The sequence below is a fragment of the Mustela putorius genome, unplaced genomic scaffold (assembly GCF_011764305.1).
Source record: "Mustela putorius furo isolate JIRA1106 unplaced genomic scaffold, ASM1176430v1.1 tig00537350_pilon_pilon_pilon, whole genome shotgun sequence".
NCBI classification, from domain to species: domain Eukaryota; kingdom Metazoa; phylum Chordata; class Mammalia; order Carnivora; family Mustelidae; genus Mustela; species Mustela putorius.
In genome coordinates, this window is record NW_025422471.1 from 20,843,959 (window position 1) to 20,869,765 (window position 25,807).

The window sequence follows — 25,807 nt, forward strand, 5'->3', positions numbered from 1 at the left end:
ATTAGCTTCAGAGATAGAGGTCAGTGATTCATCAGTCTTATATAATACACAGTGTTCATGACATCACATGCCAAGAGGGAGAGAATCTTGTAAGCAGGCCTCATACCCAGCATGGAGCCAAACACAGAGCTAGATCTCATGACCCTGAGATAGTGACCTAAGCTGAAATAAAGAGTGGGATGCTTAACCGACTGAGCCACCTAAGGTGCCCCAAAACTGAATTTCAAGCCACTTCATATGACAAGGCTCTCTTGCTAAATTTTTTAAAATTTGAAATCTTTTTATTCTTCCTTAAAATCCACTGTTACAATATACTATACTAAATGAATTTTACCTGCTTCCAAAAGCAAATTGTTTAAAGATAAAGATTTCTTATCTTGAGAATACCCAAAAGAATGTGGTACAGTGTCTGAAGACAGATAGTTGCAAAGGATGAATTCTAGGTTTTTGGAGGAGTGTTGCCATACTCTAGAGCCCAGTACCACTTTGTAATTTAAGATTTGGTATATTTGTTTTTAAAAAATATATAGTCATATTAACTCTTTATGTTGAAATTGTAGTTAACCATCTTTCTCTGATGACTAAATATGTTACAGATTTCAGATTGGTGAACATCAGTGATTACTGTAGAACAAATAGTTGGAGGTTAGAAAAATAGTAGATGAAGTTTCGCCACATGTTTCTCAACCAATGTCTCATGATATTTATTATTATTTTTTTTTATTTTAAAGCAAGTTTCTAGCATGATTTTCTTTACTTTTGCCTCTCTGTTCTAATGGAGAGTACCAGTTATTTACTGAATTTCTCATTTTTTTTTAGTCTAACTAACTGTATTTTTATAGGTACTACCTTTGAGACCTTTGTTAAGGCACTTTTTAGGTTACCTCTCCACCAAAACATTATACAGATGTAAAAGCATCCTTTGCAGGTATCCCTTAATCTGTATGGTTATATGTGCTAATATATAGTAATGTTTTGTTTTGTTTTGCGTTGTGGCAGCAATTAGATAATTTCAAGCCCAGTAACAGAATTAAGCAGAGGCATATTCTTTTTATATTCTTTTTTTTTTTTAAAGATTTTTATTTATTTATTTGACAGACAGAGATCACAAGTAGGCAGAGAGGCAGGCAGAGAAAGAGGAGGAAGCAGGCTCCCTGCTGAGCAGAGAGCCCGATGCAGGCCTTGATCCCAGGACCCCTGGAATCATGACCTGAGCCGAAGGCAGAGGCTTTAACCCACTGAGCCACCCAGGCGCCCGAGGCATATTCATTATTAGTAAAAATGATTTAGAAAGCTAGCCCCTGTTTCCAATTTGGAGCCTATGTAAACAAATATTTCCATTTAATATTTTACTTTTATTTTCATTTTGTACTTTTTTATAATTCATCAATTATGCCACTTTTAAGAAAACACTAACTCATATCTTTTAAAACCAAATCGTAGTATTTCTACTTAAATCACTGTTGAGTTATCTTTTTTATATATTTATATAAATACTTAAACATATTTATGTAAATAAATATTTATTTATAATTTAAATAACTAAAGACAACTAAAGTTTGAAGCTTAATTTTAGTATGGAAATCATCCAAAAATATTGTGATGTCATGAAATAACTTGATATTTACTTTTTTAAACCTATCAAAATTCTGCTTATGCATATTTAGCTATTCTAGATAAAATTTTTGGAAATCTGTTACTTTTGGAAATTTGTTACACTGGAAGCATGTTGTTTCAAGTCCATGCCAATAATGCTATTAAAAGAAAAAACTGAGATTTATTGACTTCAAATTTCTTCCTAACAAAGCTGTAAATTTCAAAAGCAATAATATATTTCAGAAGAGATATGCCTTTTTGCAAAACTTTTTAAGTGACTTACAAGTGATAGGACTTTTAAAAAGATGAATATATAATGATGACATTCTTCCTGGAAAAATCAAACACACAACCAAAAACTTAAATGATTCATATTATTGATACAGAGCTGTACCTCCATGACTATAATCTGTACTGTGACAAAAAAATTTTTTTAAAGGACCTAAAAATAGAGGTTCTAGAGTCATATCAAAATCTTGGAATCTAAAACAAGGCCATTTAGGGTGACAGAATAAGCAGCTGAGAAAGGTCCTACAGCAGACCACTGAGAGGAAGTCAAGAAAGGTCAGTAGTTCCGCCTGGGAGATCTTGGAGGCTAATAGCAGGCAAACATAGTTGTACGTACGAAAACTCATCACTAGGTTGGTATGGAATGAGGAATGGAAATGCTCTGCAGGTAGCGGATGCTATGCACCATGGGTGCATTTCTTGCATGGCAAGAAATATCGAGTAGGGTCTAGGCAGGTGAACTATCTGTATCTAGGGAATGCACCTGCAAATAGTGAAAATTCAGCTGTGGAAGTTCAGTGACAGAACATAGTCCTTACGAATTAATGTAAGGAAAGAACTCAGTAGAACGTTTTGCTCTAGTCTCTGAGACATTGAGCTGCTAGTTAATAGGAACTGAGCTGGAAACCCAGCAAATGGAAGTTAAGAAATGGACCTTTTGCCACAGGGACTGAGGATGGACCCTAGTTACTTTGCATCAGTGTGCAGGGTCAGAACAGTCATCACAGTGAACCCTAAACTCTGGTTTCAGTTGTCTTTATATTTTCTCTACCTAAGAGCTAGCTTGGCTCGAGTCTAGATGGGATTGGGGGAACCTGCAGTGAACAGTCAAGGAGCCATTTCTTTGTAGAGAAGAGGAAGGCAGAGCTGGAGCCTGGCAGGCAATTATAACTGAAGAAGAGATACTGCTTTTGATGTTCTTCTCCTTGCTATGCTTCCCTCCTGTCAAGGGGAAAAAACAGATTCACATGCAACGTACTTCAAAGCCACTGAAAGAACTGTGAGACCAGGAAAACCATTATAACCTAACCTAGGAAATATGTGTGTGTGTGTGTGTGTGTGTGTGTTTTGTATAAATATATATATGTGTGAAATTTATTATCAAAGTAGTTGACATACAATGTTTGATATTTGTTTCAAGTCTATAGCATAGTGATTTAACAGTTCTATACATTACTAGGTGCTCACCATGATAGATGTAGCTGCCATCTGTCATCATACAAAGTTATGACAATATTATTGACTATATTCTCTATGCTGTACTTTTCAACCTTGTGACTTACATACTTTAAAAAAAATGTTGTACCTGTTAATCCCCTTTACCTATTTTGCCCATCCCCCTAGCCACCTCCCCTCTGGCAACCACCTGTTTCATTCTGTTGTTTATTTTTAATTAGGAAGGTGGATTTAATCAAAATGTAGTATTGATACATACATACTCTGCAACAGGGCAAGTACAATAACCTCTAAGGATTTTTAGAGTTCTCCAATTTATAGATGCCCCATGAAAATGTTCTTCAAAATGAAATAGTCCTTTGCTGCTGTAACAAATTGCCATGAAGTTAGCATCTTAAAACAGCGTAAGTTTATTACCTCATAGTTCTGTAGGTCAGAAATCTGGGGTGAGAAGGCCATTTTCTGTACTCCGGTCTCACAAGGCTGAAATCAAGGTGTGGGTCAGTTGAGCTCTTCCCAGGAACCTCTGGGAAGCATCCACTCTCAAGTTTAGGGAGACTCTTTATAGAATTCAGTTTCTTGTGGTTGGGGAGTCAGCCAGGGCTGCTCTTAGCTTGTAGAGGCAACTGCATTCATAGGCCCTGGGGGTTAGAGCATGGGTACCTTTGGGGGCCATTCTGTCTACCACAGAGGGAATTATTTTTTCCAAGGGATAACTCCGATAATTCAGTTTCCCTCCCTAGGTGCTACTAGAAATAGTTAAAATACCTAGATTCTCAGATAAGTAGAGGCCCAGGGACTTTTATACTCAACCAATAGTATAAAAACGAGACAAAGGCTTTCATCTTTAAGGTCAAAAAGGAAAATTAGGGCAATCTACTAGAATCTATAAAGGTTAAAAACTTGTAAAAGAGGGTTCAACATTAATATTTCTAACATCTTTTCCTTGTGTTTGTCTTTAAACTATGGTATTTTGAAATACTGTTGGAGGTTACGTTATTAAGTGACTAAAATGTTTGTGGATAGGGAGGGGGGATGTTTAATGGAAAAGTTCACCAACTTTGTGAACTAACAAAAGTTGGGCCTACAGTTTGACCATGTGGTCATAATGCAGGCTTATCCCTTTAATAAAAACTTACCCAACCTCTGACATTCGTATGAAGACAATACTTCTCAAGGACTGATCTTTAATGAATGCTAAACATGTTTGTCATAAATATCCTCATTTTGTTTTAAACAAAAATTTTTATGTGGTATTTATTAAGCTTTTTTAACTCATAATTATCATTTTGAGGAATAATCAAGCCAAGTTCAAAATTTTGTATGATGAAACTGAATCCTTGAGTCTTCAAATAGCCCCAGGCACATAATGACCGCCTACTGTTGGGGTTGCATTACAAATGTGAAGTACCACCTAGAACTTAGTTATCTCAAAACAAATCTCTTACATCAGCTCTTTTTTCTTATACTCTACCTTTTCTAATAAAGCCAAATTCAGAATTCCAGGAATCGGATTTCTAAGACATGGCTGCTGTTCAGAAAATTAACCACCAAATTAAAGGTGGCCTCCTGAAAGTATCCTTTAGGAAGGATACCATTTTTGTGTTTATCAGCATCCTGCATTTCTTTTGCACTTGAAACATTTTTTTTTAAACACCAGTAGCTCCTTCCCTTCTGTTTGCCTGTCTTATTTTCCATGCTTCTTGGCTTTCATATGAAAAAGTCAGCATTTTGTAGAAATTACCAACCAACCAAAGCTCTCTTTTTCTTCCGTATGGCAAACACCAGCTACAATATTTATTTTGCCAACTCTCATCACTTTCTGTGTTTCTAAGTGTCAGGGTCCAGGCTCTACTTCTTCACTGATGTTTGGTTTTCGTTACTTGATTTTATTTTTAATGCTGTCCCTCTTTTGGAATCCAAAGGGGTTGTAATACTATTCTTTGGATAATTAAGGTTTAGTGAAAGTAACATATAAATTTTTTTATGATTTAAAAACAGGCCTAAAAAGTAGCACAACAGTCAATGATCCTGGTTCTCCAGATTATAAGAAGGTGACTGAGGGGAGTTGACTGGGGTTGAGTATGTAGTCCTAAAAATGAACTTATGTAATCAATGCAAACAAATGCCCAGAAATAATGTTAAGTGATTTTTAGATTATTGCTAGGATCTAACTTTCCAAAACAGACAAACTTGAACTTTATAGTATTAAAATTAAAATGTTTTATATTTTATTTTATTTAAATAAGAGTTCTTGTTTAAGTTAGAAATGTTCTCATATTATTTAACCTTAAATTTTAGGGATTAGGTTTGTTTTAAGTAAAGCTAGTGTTTGGTCCCATTATTGACAAAACTGGCAGTGTGTATAATAATGTTCCTTTATGTTATAAGTAGAAATAAAATGAAATTTCAGAAAGTTTTGGGGGAATTTTATTAAAAATCATTTGTATAATTTTAACAGTTAACTCTATGTATCCACCCATTGTCTTTCATAGATTATTTTTTGTCATTTGCATAATTATAGTATATATAGTCTACACTCAATTCTACCTTTGGCGTGTTTCACAAAGCATTCCATTATAAACGAGTTCCTGTACTGCCCAAATAATTCCATTTGTAACCATTATTTTTAACAGTTGATCATGGTTTGTCACTTAGATGTACTACAATTTATTTAAGCATTACATTATTGCTGAATTTTTAGGTTACTCTGAGTATTTCTTACTATAAATATATGACAGTGAACATATTTTATGTGTACTATTTTTCTCATAGTTCAGAATTTATATTTGAATATTATCTGAAAAGAAGGATCACTTAGTCAAAAGTTATTAATTTTTTGTAGCACATTATATATATATATATATATATATATATATATATATATATATGCTTTTTACAAGTGCACCAATTTCCCATGCTACCAATAACTTAGAAAAATTCTTTCCTGGTGAGATTCTTAAGCATATTTCCCTAGTTACCAATAATATCTTAACTATTAGATACTAATAACACTTGCAAAAAAATGACCCTTTGAGGTTTGTGAGAACTTTCCTTTACGCCTGATAACTGAAAAGATTTCCCCCCACCAGTTTTCTAGCATTTGAAAAAAAATAACTCAATAATAATCACTGAAGAGGTTCACATAATTTTAGGCAAGTAATTTAGAAATCAGTACCTAGGTGCAGAATGGAGGCATTTGGGAATTATAAATATCAAGAAAACATCCTCAAATATCTAAAAGAAAAAAACAGATCACATCCCTAGGAATAAAAATCAAGACAGGATCAGATTTCTGCAACACTAAATACCAGCCAACAGTGGTATCTCTAGTTTTGATGAGAGTCAACAAAGATATTTGCATATATAAGGGTTTGGAAAATGATATTGATATATCCTCTGGCCAGCCTAGAAATGTATAAAAATTAAAACTCCTGAGTAGCAAATGTTCTCTTTTTTAAAGAAACTGATAGTGGGGCAGGGCACCTGGGTGGCTCAGTTGGTTAGGCGTCTCCTTTCGGCTCAGGTCATGATCCCAGGGTCCTAGGTAGAGTCCTGCATCAGACTTCCTGCTCAGTGGGGAGTCTGCCTCTTCCTCTCTCCCCTGCTCGTGCTTTCTCTCTCGCTATCTCGGTGTCTCTCAAGTAAATAAATAAAATCTTAAAAAGAAAAAAACCAGAAACTGATAGGGGAAACAATAGATAAAATTGGAGTTCTTTATTTTGATGCTGAAAGTATGGTTACAAAACTGAGTGGAAAGGCCAGAAGTTATTACTGAAAGAAGAGATGATGAAAATTAAAAAAGTGTGTGCCTAAAACTGCAGATGTTTAGAGTAAGAATCAGGAAATGGAAGAGGGAGATGTAGAATAGGAAGTGTAAGGTAGCTTCATTTTTTATCAGGAAAAGGTAAATGATATTGTTTGTCTTAATTTTAGTACCTTTAAAACTTAGGATAAAGACAATTCATTTCTTTTTTCTAATTTTAAAGGACATTTCATTAGGTGCATCTTAGAGGACTTTTCTTGCTCACAAGTAAAACAAATATAGCATAAAGCTTCAAAATAAGTGGATGGGAGATATAAAATAAACACCAGGAAGAAGGGCTTGCAATACTGGTTTCAAAGTAGATTCAAGGCAGTGATTATTAAACATGAAAAAAAAAGGAGAAATGAATAAGCAAGAATTGTGTAGTATTATATATATGTGAATAGAGACAATATGAAGGAATTACACAAATGGAAAAAGTAGACTATGGATATTTTATTAAATATTCATGGGAATTTATGAAAATTGACCATTGGTTAGACCGTAAAAAATTCTTCAGTAAACTCCTAAATATAGAAATTGTATACTACATCTTATCTAGATGCAGTTGGGAAAGCTAGAAATTAAAAACAAAAATAAAACCTCCAACCCTTTGTAATTTAAAGTATATCTTTGCTTATATCGACAAGGTTTGATGTTGGTGTTCTCATATATATATATATATATATATTTTTTTTTTTTGCTAAATCATCTAATCAGTATAATTTTGGTTTCCAGTTATATCCAGTAATCAAAATTATACTGATTAGATGATTTAGGGAAAAAATCATGAACATCAACATCAAACCTTGCAGATTCAATCAAAGGTAAATTCAGAGCCAAACCTTACAGTTTTATATTCTTTGTGTTAAACAAAAAAGAAAAAAAATTATTTACTAATTTAATTGAGAAGTTTGAAAATAAACAATAAAGCCTTTAAAAGAAGCATGAAAATAGAGATAATTTTAAAAAGCAAAAGAAGTAAACAATGTCTCGCAAAGATAATGATGACGATGCTAATTCAGTTGAGAAGAGAGAAAATGGATCCTCATCATCTGTTTCAGGGCCAGGAGTCAGTAAGGCAGTCCAGGGCAGGTGAGCAGCTCTGCTCCACGGAATCATCCAGAGACTGAGACTCAGGCTGGTGGTGTGATAGCAATTAGATCTCTAATTAAAAATAAGTAGGATAGGGCGCCTGGCTGGCTTAGTCAATAGAGCATGCAACTCTTGATCTGGAGATTGTAGGTTCAAGCCCCAAGTTGAGTGTAGAGATTACTCAAAATAAAATCTTAAAAAAAAAAAAAAAGAAATAGGTAGGCTACATTCCAAAGCCTGGATGCGGTGTATACCTCTTCTGCTCACAATCCATTCATGAGAACTGTGGTTCTTGGTGAGAAAAAAGGAGACAGAAATACGATGTAGTTGGGCTGCTGTACGCTTGGCTACAGTTCTTTTACCATGGAAGAAGGGGGAAAAACAGATGTTTGTGGTCTACTAGCAATCTCTCTCACAGCTGCTGCAGAGGACTTTTTTTAAGTATGTGAAAGTAGTGTGAATATGGATAAAACTAAAAATCTCAATGAAATGAAGTGTTCTGGGGGAAATGTAAATGAACAGAATTGAAGCAAATAGAAATTTAGAAAATATAAAAGGAATAATGACTGTAATTAGTTCCAAAATTGCCTTTGTATTCAGGCAGTTTTTACTGCTGCATATTTTTTAACTTTCAAAAAGCAGACAAATACCATATTATAAAACTTCTTCACAGCATTATATAAGATAGTTTGACATCCAGTTAATTTTGGGAAGGTAAAATAATCTGAATGTTCAAGTTTGAAAGATAAAATACAGCAAGGAACATTCTAAACCTGTCTCATTTAGAGTATAGATGTGAAGATCCTGAATAAAATATTAACAAGTTTTAATTCATTAGCCTATTAAGAAGATCACCCATGAAGATCAAGCATGGCTTAGCTCAGAAATACAATGATGCTTTAAGTTTAAAAAAACCATCAATATATGATTACTTATATCAAGCTTCCCAAAAGAAAAACCAAAGAATCAACCAAATTAAAAAAAAGGCGCAAAACATCTTTTTAAACTTTATTTCTTTGAAAATTGTTTTTAGAATACTAAGCAAAGAAAGATTTTTAGTATGATAAGGAATATGTCTTCAACCAACAGCCAAATACTGAATTGTGCTTTGCATTAAAATTGTAAAGATAAGATATTACCACCATTTTAAATGTTTCTCAGAAAACTTCCTGCATATGGCTTAAAAATAGCACAGATAGCTTAATAGTAAAAACTCCCTGTCCAATCTCTTCCAACTCACCCTTCCCTTTAATCAGTCCTTCCTGTTTCTAATAATCATGGTCCTATTTTAGTGCTGTTATTACCTTAACAATTTTACATACACTTAAAATACTTCTTCTATTGCACCAAGTACAGACTTTATATCTTGATTCCCAGGTGTATAATTAGATAACTGGTTCTCTAAAATCCTTAGTATATAAAATTGCAAGTTATTTAATGTGTAGAATCTTGATAAATGCTAATTTAGTAATCAATTGTATCCTAATTTTATTTTTAAGCAAAATTTTATTATATGCCTATTGTTTTGGAACCTCCATACAGAAGTGGATACAATTTTTTTTGGTCAGAGGCTACCAGCGATAATAACTGACATTAAAATAAAAATTCTTTTTTGTTTGTTTGTTTAAAGATTTTATTTATTCATTTGACAGAAAGAGATGCAGCTGGAGAGGGAACACAAGCAGGGGGAGTGGGAAAGGGGAGAAGCAGGCTTCCCACTGAGCAGAGAGCCCAATGCCGGGCTCGATCCCAGGACCCTAGGATCATGACCTGAGCCAAAGGCAGACGCCTAACAACTGAGCCAGCCAGGCGCCCATAAAATAAGAATTCTTTTTGTTTTTATTTAAGAAGATAATATGTAAAATAACAGTATATATCTCTGTTCTTTAAATTCAGAAATAGGGAATTAAAGGAGAGTAAAAATATTTTTTAAATGCAGTTATGCAATAGCATTTACGAGAAAGGAGAAAATGGGGAATGGTGCTGGACATATATAAAAGGGGAAAACAACACAAAAAGAAGGGGTACCCTTCTTAAAGGGTAGAATTACATTACTATAGAACATCCAAGAGAGGAAAATGGCCACACAGACTTAAGCAAAGATAAATATATAATAACATGCAAAGATTTCAGGGTGACTCTTTAAAGTTCATTTTACTATCTCCTTGGGAAAGCAAATCACCAAATTTAATATATCACATATATAAAAGAAGGTAAAGTTGTATTAGTGACTTGGGGAAATACAAAAGAAAAAGTGAAGTTGTTACTCTCAAAACCCCTTGAAATTTAAGACTATGACAAAGTAAATGATTTAAGAGCAGTTTGAAAATACGTATCGGAAAGTATATATTGAAAGCATACAAATTAATCCAGTAGAGAGACAAAACACTTTTAATCATAATTAATATTTTCACATTTGCCCTGAAGTCTCATGTATTCAGTTTAGTTATAAGAAATATTTTAAAGTCATAATATTTACATGTTTTTCTTTTTTTGAGAAAGATAAAATAAAAAGTGAACCCTAAATAATCATGGGTATATTATATAGTAAAAGATTTTTCATGGTATTCTAATAGGAGTTCACACAAATCCAGCAAAACTGATGCTTTCTTGTAGTTCTTAATATAATTGAAATAGTTGCTCTTCTTTTGTGATTTAGTCACAACCCTCCAAAATAATACATACTTTACAAGTTAGAGCCAGCAACTTTCTGTCAATCCTCAAGTCAAGAGATAAATTTCTCATGAGTTGGAAGTAAACTTGAAACAAGTCCCAGAAATTGTAGCAATGACAGTTCCATACTCTCTGGGTCATGAGATGAAGCCCCACAGTTGGCTTCCTGCTGGGCATGGAGCCTGCTTGACATTCTCTCTCTCTCCCCTTCTCCCTCTGCGCCCCCCTCCCAATCCCTGCTCGCACATTCTCTCTCTCTCTCTAAAAAAAAATAAAAATAAATCATAGCAATGAACTCCAAGAAATTTTGTCCTTCTTCATTCTACATAAATCTCTAATCCCAAAAATTTGATTCTCATTTTGCTTATAGATTCAAAGCATAAATTATTTATAGTGCTATGGTATATAAATGAGCAAGTTAAGTGATTTGAGAAATACCCTCTTTCACAATGCTTGCAGTGCAATTTAGTTTACTTCTGGAGTATTTATTATCAGACTAGTATTTGTTAATGATTAACACGGTGTGCCAAATGCTACCCTAAGCTTGAGTCCACACAGTACAATAAAGGGTGAATTATCCCTTGTCAATAAATCCCAGAAGAATGGATGCATGATTTAGCTCAAAAATGTGGTCCACAGAGTGAAGTTTGGGCTGAAATGCTCTGAAGTAGTGCTTGTACTGGGTAAACAAACTGGATAATTACTAAGATTCTGTTCATTGCACTTCATGTCCTTAGGCCTAGGCTAGAAATTACTATCACACCAGAAAACATCATCGTGCTGTAAATCATAAATCATCCAGCTATAAAACTCTTCTCTCTTCAAGAAAGTTTGCTGTTTCTATTCTTCTTTTATTCTTTTCTATTTTCAAGAATACTGTTTGCCTAAAGCACGATTATTAAGAAAAAAATTTTTCCACAAAATTCTTGTGCCCCTCTGAGGGAATAGGTGCAAACCATAGGAATTTGGTACTTCTTGACATGTAGGGAGGCAGTCTCCACAACAGAGTAAGAGGCATAGTTAGATGTTAGTCACCATAACGTGAAACATTAGTTTCTATGGCTTATTCATTCATTCCTAACTATTCTATTTAAAGTTATAATCCCTACCCCCTTTACTGGGAACTCCCTGTTCCCTGTTCTTTTTTCCTCCATAGAACTTATTATATTTATTTTCCCACTAACATACTAATTTCTACATGGCAAGGATTTTTAAGGATTTTTTTTTTCCTCTTATGTTAACTGCTCTGTTGCAGAACGTGTAAGAGTTCTTGACAATATATATATATATATTGTATATATATTTTTATAAATATATTTTATAGATTTTTACATATATATTTTACATATTACATAAATATGTAAAAATACATGTTTTACATATTTATATATTTACATATATAAATATATATTTCATATCTATTTATATGTAAAATACTTATATTTTATAATATAAATTGCATTTATTCAATAATTTTGAAATCATGAAATGAACATTCAGAAGCTATTTTTAAAGACTTAATTGTTTAAACCTGTATCTGAACCATACATTTTGTTTTACTTTTAACGAATAGCTGAAAAATACCATAGGAAGCATATATAATGAAGAATTTTGAAGAAAAAGCATATTACATACCTTTAAGCTATGTGGTTGCCAAAAAGAAAAAAAAATAAAGGAGTCAATGGTGACCTGGTATTTTTGTTGAATTTTAATTTAAATGCAAACAAACGTTTTCTTCTCCTCTGGGGAGACAGAAGGTTTTTTTGATTGTTTTGCTTTTGTCTTTTGCTTTGAAATGTTTTTAATTATATTATTTTTTTAATTTAAATTCAGGTAGTCAACATATAGTACATCATTAGTGTCAGATGTAGAATTCAATAATTGATCAGTTGTGTAAAACATCCAGTGCTTATCACATCACATGCTAGGCAACTACAATTGAGGGAGAAATAAAACCATTGAATTACAGTAAGAAGTTGCATTAATTCACTGAATTCTATTTTTTTTTTTTAAAAACCTGCTCAAAGTTGCAGTACACATTTCTGTAAAAGTCTAGGGGAGGGTGGTTTACAAACTTGTCTCAAGAATTTCTATTCGGACACCTGGGTGGCTCAGTACCTGGGTGGCTCAGTCGTTAAGCATCTGCCTGAAGCTCAGGTCATGATCTCTGGGTCCTGGGATCAAGCCGGCTCCTTGCTGAGTGGGGAAGCTGCTGCTCTCCCTCTCTTCCCCATTTACGCTCTCTCTTGCTCTCTTTCTTTCTCACTCACTCTTTAACTCTCTCTCTCTCAAATAAATAAATAAATAAACCTTACCCCAAAAAAGGTTTCTGTCCTGCAATTAATTAGAACAACGGTGACATCCTATGTCTAGCTCTAAGTACTGAGAGCAACTTGCCCATGATAGTAGTTGACTGTCAAATCTTCTTTCCTAGATCTATCTAGCTATAATGTCATATTTAAACTAGAAGAGAATAAATGTTTGGTGGTAAATTTTCCTCTTACTGTAACACTGTGTTAAAATTTTACACCAGTTGGGTTAAAATGAAAAAAAAACAATGTGCCTTTCATTTTTTAAAAACATGAATGTGGATACATAAAGCAAAATAGAACAATATCTGGCAAATGGTAGGTATTCAAGTAACGTATGCTAATTAAATAGCATGTTTTTGCTTCAAATAGAATAACATGGGTGCCTGGGTGGCCCAGTTGGTTAAGCCTCTGTCTCTTGATTTCTGCTCAGGTCTTCGCCTCTGGGTTGTGAGTTCAAGCCCTGCATTGGGCTCCATGCTTGGCCTGGAGCCTACTTTAAAAAGTAGTAATAACAAGATAAAATAGAATAGAATAACAGATTAATGTTTCATCTTAATATCTAAGAAATATTATTTGTCCTTTTCTATGCTTTATCAGAAGTTTAGAATTTTGGCATTCATAGGTAAGCAACATTTTAGAGAACCACATGTAAGTCTAGATTTCCACAGGAAATACTGAAATCATTGATTTTCATTATTAAAAACTGCTAGTATTATAGAATAAACATGTTTTAGTATTTTTTGTCAACTTATATACCGGGAAATGTAGGCTACAGATATATTGATTTTCATTCTGTAATGAAATATTAATGTATGAATCAACACACTAATATATGGAGAAGGACAGTGCAACAGATATACTAGATCCAGTATTTGTTTTGAGTTCTTTTCATGGCAGGATTGTGTATTCATACTGACCTTTCTTCAGCACATTTCTGGTCCCTTTGTGACTGTTCTTCTTAGTACTTAGAGTATGTCTAACTAGGTAGAAGGATGAAGCCCACGGTTGTGGACTAGTGAGTGATATACATTACTATTGTAAGAATTAAATCTAAAACCTAGATTTGATTACAAAGAGTCTAAGTCAAAAATTTTAGTACTCCTATTTTATGAAGCTCTAGGGTTCCACAAAATAATTTGGAAGTGAAATAGACTGAGTTTTTCAACCTGGTTTTTTTTTCCCATAATCTGTTTATATGAGACTAATCTCTCTAAATCTAATTCTTTTATTTTATTCAGTCTCCTAATTACTTTTTCATCCTCACCACCCTGTTTTTGCTCTCAGTTATGTTTTGGCTTCCAGTTGTAGTATATTAGAAATTGAATAATGTGTTACTACCTATAGCCAAAAAATTAATTATTCTTGTTTATGACACAGAAAAGCATAATCTAGAAAAAGAGTTCTTTTTTTCCAACTTCTGTACCCACCATTTTTAAATGTGTTACCTACATATATACATATTTGTTATTGATGTTACCATTTCAGATGCCTGTGCCTTCAATAAAGGATTGACTTAAACTTTTATCTTTCTGTCATGTTATTATTTGCGTTTTATGTATCATTCAAGTATACCATCTTATTAAAATCCTATGATTCAAACAGTTTTAAAAGACTTGTTTAAACCAAATAACTTAGTCATATACTAAACTAACTGTTGTACGTTAGTTTATCTCTGGAGTGGGGGAAATTACTAGTAGTTATTCCTGGGAATGAAAAGCTTCCCTTCCTACAATCTATGATCGTTAGTCTTTGGTATTGTGCCTTCGCTGTAATGACGTAGGTTTGTTTCTCCTTTATTCTTTGCAGAGTGCTGCAGCAGCTCCCAGCCCAGTGCTAGGAAACATTCCCCCAGGAGATGGCATGCCAGTAGGTCCTGTACCACCAGGGTTCTTTCAGGTACTCAGAGAAACGCTGACTAGGAATGTTAAGGCATAGGAACTCCTGCTTGATTTTACTTAAAGACATGAAGGAGAATGAGGCTGTTTTAACTCTGAAGGTAAACTTAATGTGTGCAGCCAACTCTTGATAATCAGAGATGGGTTATCTAGTATATAGATATTAGTGGAGAGATATAGCCCTTCCTTCCTATGTCTTATTTGTTGTCAAATTTTTATTCATGTATTTATTTTGCCATTTTTGTGTTTAAGTAAGGAAGAAAGGGAGTGGGAATGCAAACTGGCCCGTTAAGTTAATTGTGGTAAAGATGTGGTGGGAGAAGAGGCTAAAGATGAAGTTCTGGAATGATAGATGGATTTTAACTACCCCAGCTATCCCGATCTCCACAGACCAAAGATAATCAAGATTTGGCTGTACTTTCAAAATATGGCTAAATCATAACCTTTTCACTTATCACAATGATAGGCTATATCAAAATATTTTGATAATCATCTTTTTGACTTTTAAGCTGGAGTTGTTATTAATATTATTATGTGACATTTTAAAATTGGATTTTAAAATACATATGCTGGTATTTTAAAATCTCAACAAGATCATTTATTTTAGCAATAATGATAATTTTAGAATTACAATACATCACTTTTAAAGTTTATTGCATCTACATTTAATTCTACAGTTTTCTAACCCATATTGATACAGATTCAGAAGTTTATTTTTTTTAACCACGTAGTTAATTTTATAACATCTTTTGAGAAAATTAACAAGAACTTAAGAGTTAACTAGAATTGGAAGGCATTATGGGAATTAATGTAGTATGCTATATTGTCAGTGATTACATTAGGTACTTACAAACTGATTTGTCACTTTAGTGTTTTTGTGTTTTTAAAGTCCTTGACAGTCACTAGTTAATCCATACCATCATAAATGTGAAAATAGAGAAATAAAATTTTCCAGAGTTACAGCAATTGAACACAAAGGTCTTAATTAGAACCTAGTACCAGCTCTGAAATGCAAAGTCCTTTAGGACATGTTTATTCATACCACTACTCTATATTAATACCCAACTGGTCTAGAATATTCAGAAGCCTTTTAGAACTCATATCCCATCCTTTTCCTATAATGTAGCAACATATTATAACTCTTGATTTTTAATCGAGCAATCCCGATTTAAGACAATATAGCTAACACTTATTAACTGCTTACTGTATGTCATGCTTTGTTCTAAATGTCTTACATATATAAAGTCTTAATTCCAACAGTAACTCTAGGTATAAAGCATGTGTTATTACAGTTCTTATTGCACAGATGGAAGAACGAAGCCTTGATACATAAGTGGAATGCACAAAGTCAGAAAGTGACAGGGTCAGGATTTAAATCAAGGCTTTCTGGACTTCTGCCATAGAATTTACCTCTTAAAGTTCATAATTGATCACTATTGATAAAATATTTTTAGGTCACTTACTTTTTTTTCTCTCATGCTCTATTTCTCTTGCCAATGGTGAATTAGAGTTAGGGAGTAAATTGAAAAGGTTTATTTAAATGTAAGAGATAGTAGGTGCTCTCTGAATGGCACTTTTAAAAAGAGGGTGGGTCAGGAAGGGAGTTGAATACTATTAAGTTTAAGCAAAGATATATAAACCCATACATTTTCATCTTCACATTTTGTAAAATGACCCATTCTCCTCTTACATGTCTTCTGCCTAATTCTTAGTAAGAGTAGTTGAAACAGACTTAACTTTGTTTCAGTTATTCTGGTCGGTACATACTTAAGAACTACTATATACCAGCCAGGCACTGTGATTGGCATCTAAAAATGAGTATGTTAATATGTACCTTCCTGACTCTCACTGTCTAACCAGGAGGCATTATTAAAAATAAGTAACTGTAACGTAACAGGCTATGTGTTGTAACAGACTCAAGTGTAATGTTCTGTGATGACCTAGAAGAAGAGCTGATCAGTCTACCTGAATTGAAGCTGGGAGTGGTTTGGAGAAAGTTTTCCAGGGAAAAAAAGCAGGGGAATGATATTCTAGAGGGTGGGAACAATGTAAGCAAAAATTTAGAGGCCCTCGAAAAATATACATTGTGGTTAAGGAGAGAGAGATAGGCAATTAGAGTACAGAAAGAAAATGGCTGTATCAAGCGAGTAGAGTGTGTTCCTAGGGCAAATCAGAAGGCCACCAAACCCAAAGTTGGGAGGTCATTGTCAGGGAAATATTGTCAAAATAATAAATGAAATCCAAATTGGCATCCAAAGATGAGTTATGCAAAGAGGCAGGGAGTGAGAGAAAGAATATTCCAGGAAGAGGGAAAAGAATTTCCAAAGGCCCAGAGGGAGAGGAGAGGAACTAAATATTTAAAACAAAACAAAACAATGGAGCTTACTTAGTTAAAGGGAGAGTGGCTGGTGATGAGGCTCCTACTGAGGATTCCAAGCAGGAGAGAGGCATGTTAATATTTGTACTTCTAGAAAAATCACTCTAATGGCCAGAATTGCAGAGAAGTACAGGTCTAAAGGTAGGCAAGACCATTGAGGAGGCAGGTACAGTGATCTAGGTGAATTTAATGATGGCCTGAACTAAGTGGCAGTGGGTGTGGAGAGAGATAAACAGATTTAAGAGGCAAATAAACACAGAGGGTGTGAATAAAATAATTCAAGAATAAAGTCCTGGTTTCTATCTCAACCTGAGCAGATGGGGGTTTTATTTTCGAGATAGAGACCACAAAACGAATAGTAGGTTTGAGGTGGGACATAGGAGGTTCCTGTGGGACCTCCAGTTAGAGATACCCTTTAGACTAGTGAACATATGGGCTTGAAGCCTACGGCACTGGTTGATCCAGGCTAAAGATAAAAATTGCAGGATTGCCTTCATATTAAGAGCATTCAAGGGTCGCCTGGGTGGCTCAGTGGGTTAAGCCTTTTTGCCTTCAGCTCGGGTCATGATCTCAGGGTCCTAGGATCGAGCCCTGTATCTGAGCAAGCCCAGCATCTGAGCGAGCCCCGCATCTGAGCTCTCTGCTCAGCAGGGAGCCTGCTTCCCCTTCTGTCTCTGCCTGCCTCTCTGCCTACTTGTGATCTCTCTCTCTGTCAAATAAATAAATAAAACCTTAAAAAAAAAAAAAAAAAGGCACTCGAGTCCTCGGGGATAGGTTAATTATCTAGCCAGAAAGTACAGAATGAGAGTGTGAGAGGGTACGCAGTGAACTCCAAAAACATTAACACTTGAAAGATAAACGAAGAACTTTTTAGAGGGAATGAATGCAAGAGAATCAAGTCAGTTGACCATTTTAAGTAGCCCAAGGAAGAGACTTTGTGGACCTATTGAAGAGTAATGGCAGTAAGACTGGAAAGAAGGAAGCGATTCATAGTTATGTTTGATAGGCTTTAGTTGATTAACCAAATTACAGTTAGTAAAGAAAGAGTTAGAAGAATCCAGGATCATTCTACGTTCCTACGTCGGACCTCTGTAAAGTTTTAATGTCTTTATCTGAGTTGGGAAAGATAGATGGTAGAAGTTAGCTATGTTTGAGTTTGGTACATGTCATTCCTCTTCATCCAGGGAGACCAGTCTAGCTAATCCCAAATACTCTTTTTCCCTATTCAGCAAGCTTAACGTCCAGTCTCCCTAGAAATACCTCTTTGAAATAGTGAACAAGTCATACTATCAAACTTTTAAAAAAAAGAAATAGGATGTTATTATCTTTTGGTACATATAATGATGGGACTAATCTACTCAAGAATTTCCTGAATATCAGCATTGGTTTCCTATAGGGATTGGTCTATACTTCAGCGTAATTCTGGCCATAATGCCTGTTGTTAGTGAAGAGTAGCTAACTTATATAAGTAAAAATAGCAGCAGACAATCATAATTCATGTCTGAACGCCAGACATGAATTTAATCCCAAAAGATACTAACCTCCAAGAATTATCCAAAATATGAGAATAGTTTTGAATTCCTATTCTTAGTGAGGAAATACAAATCTTATTTGGAGTCAGCTGGAATGGGATGAGGCCAGGAAAAGACTGAGGCTATGAGAATGTAATTTAGAAAGAAAGAAAGAAGAAAAGAGAGAGGAAGGAAGGAAGGAAGGAAGGAAGGAAGGAACTAAAGAAAGAAGAGTTTGTAATTAGCACATAAAGCACTATCTTCACTAATTCTGAGTTCCACTCACTATGTGATCATATTGTAAAATTTAGGCTAGTGTCTATTTGTGACAGTTATTAACATTGTTCATACTTAAACTTTGACATTTTTATTGAAATGCAAGAGCTTCTGTTGTTGAATGGTAGACCAATTAAGTAAAATCAATGGGAATAGTAGGTCATGCAAAAGGAGGGATCAGTTTAGTAAAAAAAAAAAAAAAGCCATTTAAAGGAAGGTACATGTTTATTTACTTGGAGTCTTTTATCAAGAGTGATTTGTATGCAAAATCCTATAAATTCTCAAAGTGACCTAACTACCATGAACTGGTGAATGATGTTAGAGCAGCTTTCTTTAATTAGGAAGTCTTGCTACTGGGTCAAGAGGAAGCAGTCAAAGTGGCCACTGATCTAACTAGAGTTTGGCAGTGTTAGAGGAAGAAAATGCGTTATTGTGGTTGGTGTGAGTACACATAGTAGGCAATCAGAACTGACTCTATACTCTGAGTCTCCTGTCCCTGTGTTAGAATCTTATGCAAAATTCCATTGTATGCTAAGAAATATGAATTATCCATTATAAGCATCATTGTGCTATTTATTCATTTTTATAGCATTCTTATCAAAAGACAGGCCAAGTTTGATTCCTGCAATTTTTTGAATGGTAGCAGTGTTCCTTGAACCAATTAGATTTTCTTCTCACTTATGTATAACAACGAAAATGGTTTAGCAGAATGCATAAAATAAAATAAAGTCCTTCCTTTGTGTTTAAAAAAATTAGACTATTAGTCACTTTATGAAGTTCTGTAATTTTATAGATTTCAGTAACAAGAAAGCTTCTCTTGCGAACATACTATAGCTTATATACTGCATTAAAGAAATGGGCATTTTTAAAATTTCAACCAAGAAAACTTTTACAGAAGTGAGAATACTTTATTTTCCCCTCCTCTTTGTCTTTACCACAAGAAGACTTTTAAGTAGAAACTCTTTTTTTTGTCACTATAACTAGACATATCCATATCTTTTATTTAAAAAATATAATCTTGGGGTGCCTGGGTGGCTCAGTGGGTTAGGGCCTCTGCCTTCGGCTCAGGTCATGATCGAGTCCCGCATTGGGCTCTCTGCTCCACAGGGAGCCTGCTTCCTCCTCTCTGCCTGCCTCTCTGTCTACTTGTGATTTCTCTCTGTCAAATAAATAAAATATTAATATATATATATATATAATCTTTTAGTAAGTGCTAATATGGATACTTTTGAGTATATAACTAATGTGGGCTATGCTTATAAATATCTAATTTTGAACCCTGTGTAGCCTTTGGTTCATTTTTACCATGTGTTATGTTTTGTCTTGATTTTTATCTTGATAAATCTGCTGTCTTATACTCAGTAGATCTTCAGTTTTCTTAACGGAAATTGTTGAAAAATAATAATACATTGATGTTGGATTATAAATGTAAAGCTTGGACATCAATAACATTATAAATATTTATGAAAGATAGAGTATACCAAGCAATTTAGTTTCAGACTGAGGCGGTCATCCATATTTTAAAGTCAAAAAGCATAGAAACTCTGATACTGTAGAAAACATGCAGCAGGTTTGTAAGTCACGTTTTGCTTTGCGGGCATAATGTTAGCAATGGGAAATCTGCTTTGCCATCTAGTGGTGGTTTATAGATGTCTCTACTTTTTAGGGTGTATTTTCCATAGGTTCTATTTTTAGCAAGACTGCACTGTAGCAAGCTGACCTAATGCTTTGACATAATAATCATGCAATAAGAAGAACAAAAAATAGAAAGAAATCTTCCCTTTTCTCCATGGTGTTGTTATTGACCAGAAAAAAAGCTCAGTATAGATGACATTCATAAAGCAATGAAGATAAAAACCAAGCTCAATACAATATTCTTGATACTTAAAAGAAAAAGAATCAAAATGAATCAGAAAATGAGAAAAAATAAGTTTTTATTTTAACTGTCTAATGATCTTGAAACTGAAAAGAAAAAACAAAACAACAAGAAATGAAAAAACATTTACAAGTCCTGGTTAAATATTTCTTTTTTTTTTTTAAGATTTTTTTTTAAAGATTTATTTATTTATTTATTTGACAGAGAGATCACAAGTAGACAGAGAGACAGGCAGAGAGAGAGAGAGAGAGAGAGAGAGAAGCAGGCTCCCCACTGAGCAGAGAGCCCGACATGGGACTCGATCCCAGGACCCCGAGATCATGACCCGAGCCAAAGGCAGCGGCCTAACCCACTGAGCCACCCAGGCGCCCCTGGTTAAATATTTCTTGAGCTGATATTTAATTTATTTCTGGAAGTAAGTCCTACATTTTGAAGATACCTTCATAACTCAGCATACTCACCTGTTCTGCTAGTCCTTTAAAAAAAAAAAAAGATTTATTTATTTATTAAGAGAGAGAGCGTGCATGTGTGGGGGGGGGGTTGGGTGGAGTGAAGGGGAGGGGTGGAGGAAGGAATAGAGAGAGAGAGATTGGAGCAGACTCCCTGCTGAGCATGGAGCCTGATGTAGGGCTCCATCTCATCACCCTGGGATCATGATGGGAGCCAAAATCAAGAGTGGGATGCTTAATTGAGTGAGCCACCTGAGCACTCCTTCAACTTTTATGCAACTATACTGTAATCAGTTACACCCTTTTTACCCTGTTATTTATACATATAATTAAATAGTCTCCATGCTTTCTCAGTTCCCTTTTATTATTAATCTTCATATTGCCTTTATTCCCATGGTTTTCCTTTCCTCTTATCCTTCCTCACCATGGCTGTTGGAGAGTTAGTTTTAGGAAATACTCTGCACCGAGAGAACTCCCTTTTCCCTCTTCCTGGAAGTTGTAGATAGCATCTCTAATCTTAGATAATAAGCCAAAAAATTCGTTAGTATGTCTTTCCTTAGTTTGAATGAGTATGGTACTGAAAATCTAGAGTAGACTTGACTTACTGAACTATAACATTGTCACTACGTAGAGTTTAAAAATCCAGACATTAAAAATAAGTGTTTTTCAGAATTAAATACACTAGGATTTGGAGAGGGGAGGTGGGGAAGGTTGCTTATTTATCAAAGTTCAAGACATAAAAATTAAGTTTAATTCTCTTCAAAATGTAATTTTGAATCTTCAAGTACAGAGATTCTAAATATCGAAAATAGAACAAGTTTTTCTCTAATTCAGAGATAAAAGCAGTCTAAAAAAAAAAAAAGGTGCCTGACAGCTGCTGGCTTTGATAATGCTTTCCTGCAGTTGTGGTAATAGTTTTTCTGGCCTCAACTATTAGAACAAATTAAAACTGCTCAGCTTGAGTAACTAAGTAAGCTCTTTCTAAAAATTGCAGTTTCAGACAACTAAAGATCCTACAGCAGTAGCTAGATGGACAGAGAGCAAAGAAGAAAGTATCAAGGCTTCAGAGTCTTTACATGGGTTTCTCGGTAGAATGGAATGAAATCGTTTTCTGTTAGAAAACCCTACTTTATTTGTTTATGTATCAAAATGAATATTTAAGAAAAAGTGAGCTTGGCCACCCTAGACCAATATTGGTTTTCCTTTTACTTTAATCCTGCTTCTGCTAGCTAAAGGTGTTAGGATATTTAGTATGAAGCATAAAGTATCATATTTTAAAATTATATCTGTGATAAGGGTTTATGTATTTTTCAGCTAATTTGAAATTACAGTTTTTCTTTTGAGAAGACCTTATTTTGAAAATTCTTCCCAGAGTGCTTGTTTTTATTATAGCTACTTGGAGGAGGGTGAAGAATGGATAGCAAATTGCAAATATACATAGGCGATTTATAACAATTTTAGTTTTATTTTATGTTGGTTACAGAAACAAAGTGGCCACCATTCTTTGGGCAATTAAAGATAAGAATGGGTGGGACACTTGGCTGGCTGAATTGGTGGAACCTTCCACTCTTGATCTTGGAGTTGTGAGTTCAAACCCAAGACTGGGTGTAGAGATTATTTAAATAAATAAATAACAGAAAAAAGAATAAAGATAAGGATGGGTTATTAAATATATTTACAAATGCCCTCTATGGGTGGGATAGATTTATTTTAAGTATACATTAGAATGTCTTCAGCTTTTTTTTTTTTTTTAAGATTTTATTTATTTATTTGACAGAGACAGACAGGGAGTGAACACAAGGGAGCCTGATGTAGGACTTGATCCCAGGGCTTGAGATCATGACCTGAGCCCAAGGCAGATACTTAACCCACTGAGCCACCCAGGTGTCCCTGCCTTTAGCCTTTTTGAAAGATAGCTTATCACTAGGTGGTGTTCAGAAATAACTTATCTTGTATCTATATGAAAAGTTGACAAACTTTTTCTGTAAAAAGCCAGATAATAAATATTTTAGGCTTTGGAGGCTTTGAAGTTACAACTACTCAACTCTGTTGTTGTAGTGTCCTTATAGTGTAAAGCAGCCTCAGACGTTATGCAGCAAAACTGTTCCAGGGAAACTTTATCTATAAAAGCAAATGGTAGGCCACACTTATTGGGTGAGCCATAATTTGCCCCCCCCACTAGATAGTTTCTAAGAAATCTAAAGAGTAAAGACGGAACAATGTCCCTCCAAGTGTTTTCTGTGCAGTACTGACATGAGAGCCCTGGGTGTCAACCGACTTCTTTTATGTCAGAATTTGGGGGGCTAGGGAGTGAGGCAGAAATCTTTTGTGTTTTTGTTGTTATTGTTTTGTTTTTAGCCGCTGAGTCTTACAAACTAAAATTTGAGAACCACTGGCAAAGATGGCTAATGACATACAGCACCAGACATTTACTACAGCTCAAGGAGGTGGGTCGGGTAGGGAGGTGAAGGCTGAGGGAGTCAGCTGGCAGGCACGCAGCTCAGTGAAAGGCAGGCTCCTAGAGATATGACTGGGGCCTACAAGGTGGGGTGCCATCCCAGCAGGCTGCCAGGCTTTGACCTGGGCCACCTGTATTCCCTATGAATTTTTTTAAAAAAAGATAAATAGAAATCCCTGCTCACAGGGAACTTAGAGTCTAATATGATCTATTAGATTGTGATAAGGACTAGGGAGAAAAATGAAACCTGAAAGGAAAATAGACATTATTACCAAAGTTTTAGATAGGGTAGCCAGAGAAGTACTCATCAAAGAAGACACTCTATTTGTAAAGTCCTGAAGAAAGTGAGAGAATAAGCACATGACATCTGGGGGAAGTGTTATAGGCTGAGGGACAAGCAAATGTAAAGCCCCTGTGTTCAAAGCATGACTAGCTTTTTCCAGGGACAACAGAAGGTCCAGGTAGCTAAAATGTAGTGTCTGCTGAGGAGAATAGTTCGATCTGAAGTTCTAGATAATAGAAAGTAGCATTTGTAGGTCATTGTAGGAATTTTGGGTTTTACTGTGAGTGGAGGGTTTTAATAGTCGTATTCTGGCTGCTCTGTTGAAATTAGTTTATAGGAGGGAAGGGTGGAAATAAGGAGACCAATTTGGATGTTGCTGGAAAATTTTGACAAGAGATTGTTATGGGCTAGACTAAGGTAGTAAGAGTGGTGAGAAGTGGTTGGATTCTAGATCTGTTTTGAAGTTCAAGCCAACAGATATTGGTGATGGTCAAGAAATGTGTCGTGAGAGAAAAAGACAAATCAAGGGTGACTGAAAGGCTTTTTACTTAATTAGCTGGAAGGATGGAGTCGACATTTACTGATGTAGGTCACACTTCCAAGAGGAGGTATGAGGGGGGAGTACCAGAAGCTTAATTTTGAACTCGGTAAGATTAAGATGGCTCATAGATATTCAGGAGATGTTGAGCAGGGAACAGCCTATCCCTCTGCAGTTTTGTGGTTCAGCCTTGGGCTAGAGTCATTTGGAAGTTATTTGCATGTGGATAATATTTAAAGCTTTGAGCCTAGATGAAAACCTCAAGATAGTGAGTACTGATAGAAACAAAAACCCTTGCCATGGACCGAGTGCACTCGAATGTCAAGAAGTCAGAGAGATGAGGAGGGACCACCAAAGAAGAATGGGGGGAGCAGTCCAAGAGAGAAGAAAGCCAGGCATTGTGGTATCCTGGAAGCCACACGGAGAATATGTTTCAAGGAGGGGAATAATCAGCTGTGTCAAATGCTACTGATAGTTCACATTAGTTGGGGAATGACAGTTGACTGTTGTATTTAACAAAGAGGTAACTTGTGACCTTGATCAGGCCAGTTTCTGTGGAGTGATGGGCATTCAAGCCAAATAAACGTAGATTCAGGATAAACTGGAAGGACAGAAATCGGAGACAATAAGTGTGCCCAGCTCAGAGTTTTGCTTTATTTTTTTAATTTATTTTTTTAAGATGTTATTTATTTATTTGATACAGAGAAAGAGATCACAAAGAGGCAGAGAGGCAGGCAGAAGGTGGGGACAGGTTCCCTGCTGAGCAGAGAGCCTGATATGGGGCTCGATTCCAGGACGCTGGGATCATGACCTGAGCTGAAGGCAGAGGCTTCAACCCACTGAGTCACCCAGGCACCCCCAGAGTTTTGCTTTAAAGGGAGAGCAAGAGATGAGGCAGTGGTTGGAGGGGGCGGAAGGGGAGGCCAAAGAAATAGTGCTGGGAGTGAAGTGTTGGCTATCATCAACTGTTCATTCTTGCCGAGAAACAAAGAAAACAGCTCTGCTGGTGCTTTTAAGAAGCATATAGGCTCGTGCCAGGTAGAGTCCCTTATAAGCGAACAGGTATAATCTTGAGTAGAAGATACAGTGCCAGGAAATAGAGTAATCAGAACACTAGGATACTTGTCAAGAAAGAATAAAATAGAATTGCTTCGAGTGCTTGCAAATGTAAATACTACCTGTTTTCTGTCATTTTTGTA

The 25,807-nt window shown here is 35.2% G+C and overlaps 1 protein-coding gene across 4 annotated transcripts in view; it reads left to right on the forward strand.

Annotated features, from left to right (window-relative positions):
- Window positions 1-25,807, forward strand: part of SSBP2 (single stranded DNA binding protein 2) — a 296,195-nt gene that overhangs the window by 197,178 nt on the left and 73,210 nt on the right. For 2 of the 4 annotated variants that reach the window (XM_004759144.3, XM_004759145.3), the window contains exon 5: window positions 14,752-14,841. The exons of the other annotated variants lie outside the window; for them this stretch is intronic. In XM_004759144.3, coding sequence (XP_004759201.1) covers window positions 14,752-14,841 — 90 coding nt within the window. The remainder of the gene's footprint in view (window positions 1-14,751; window positions 14,842-25,807) is intronic. 4 annotated transcript variants of the gene reach the window in all.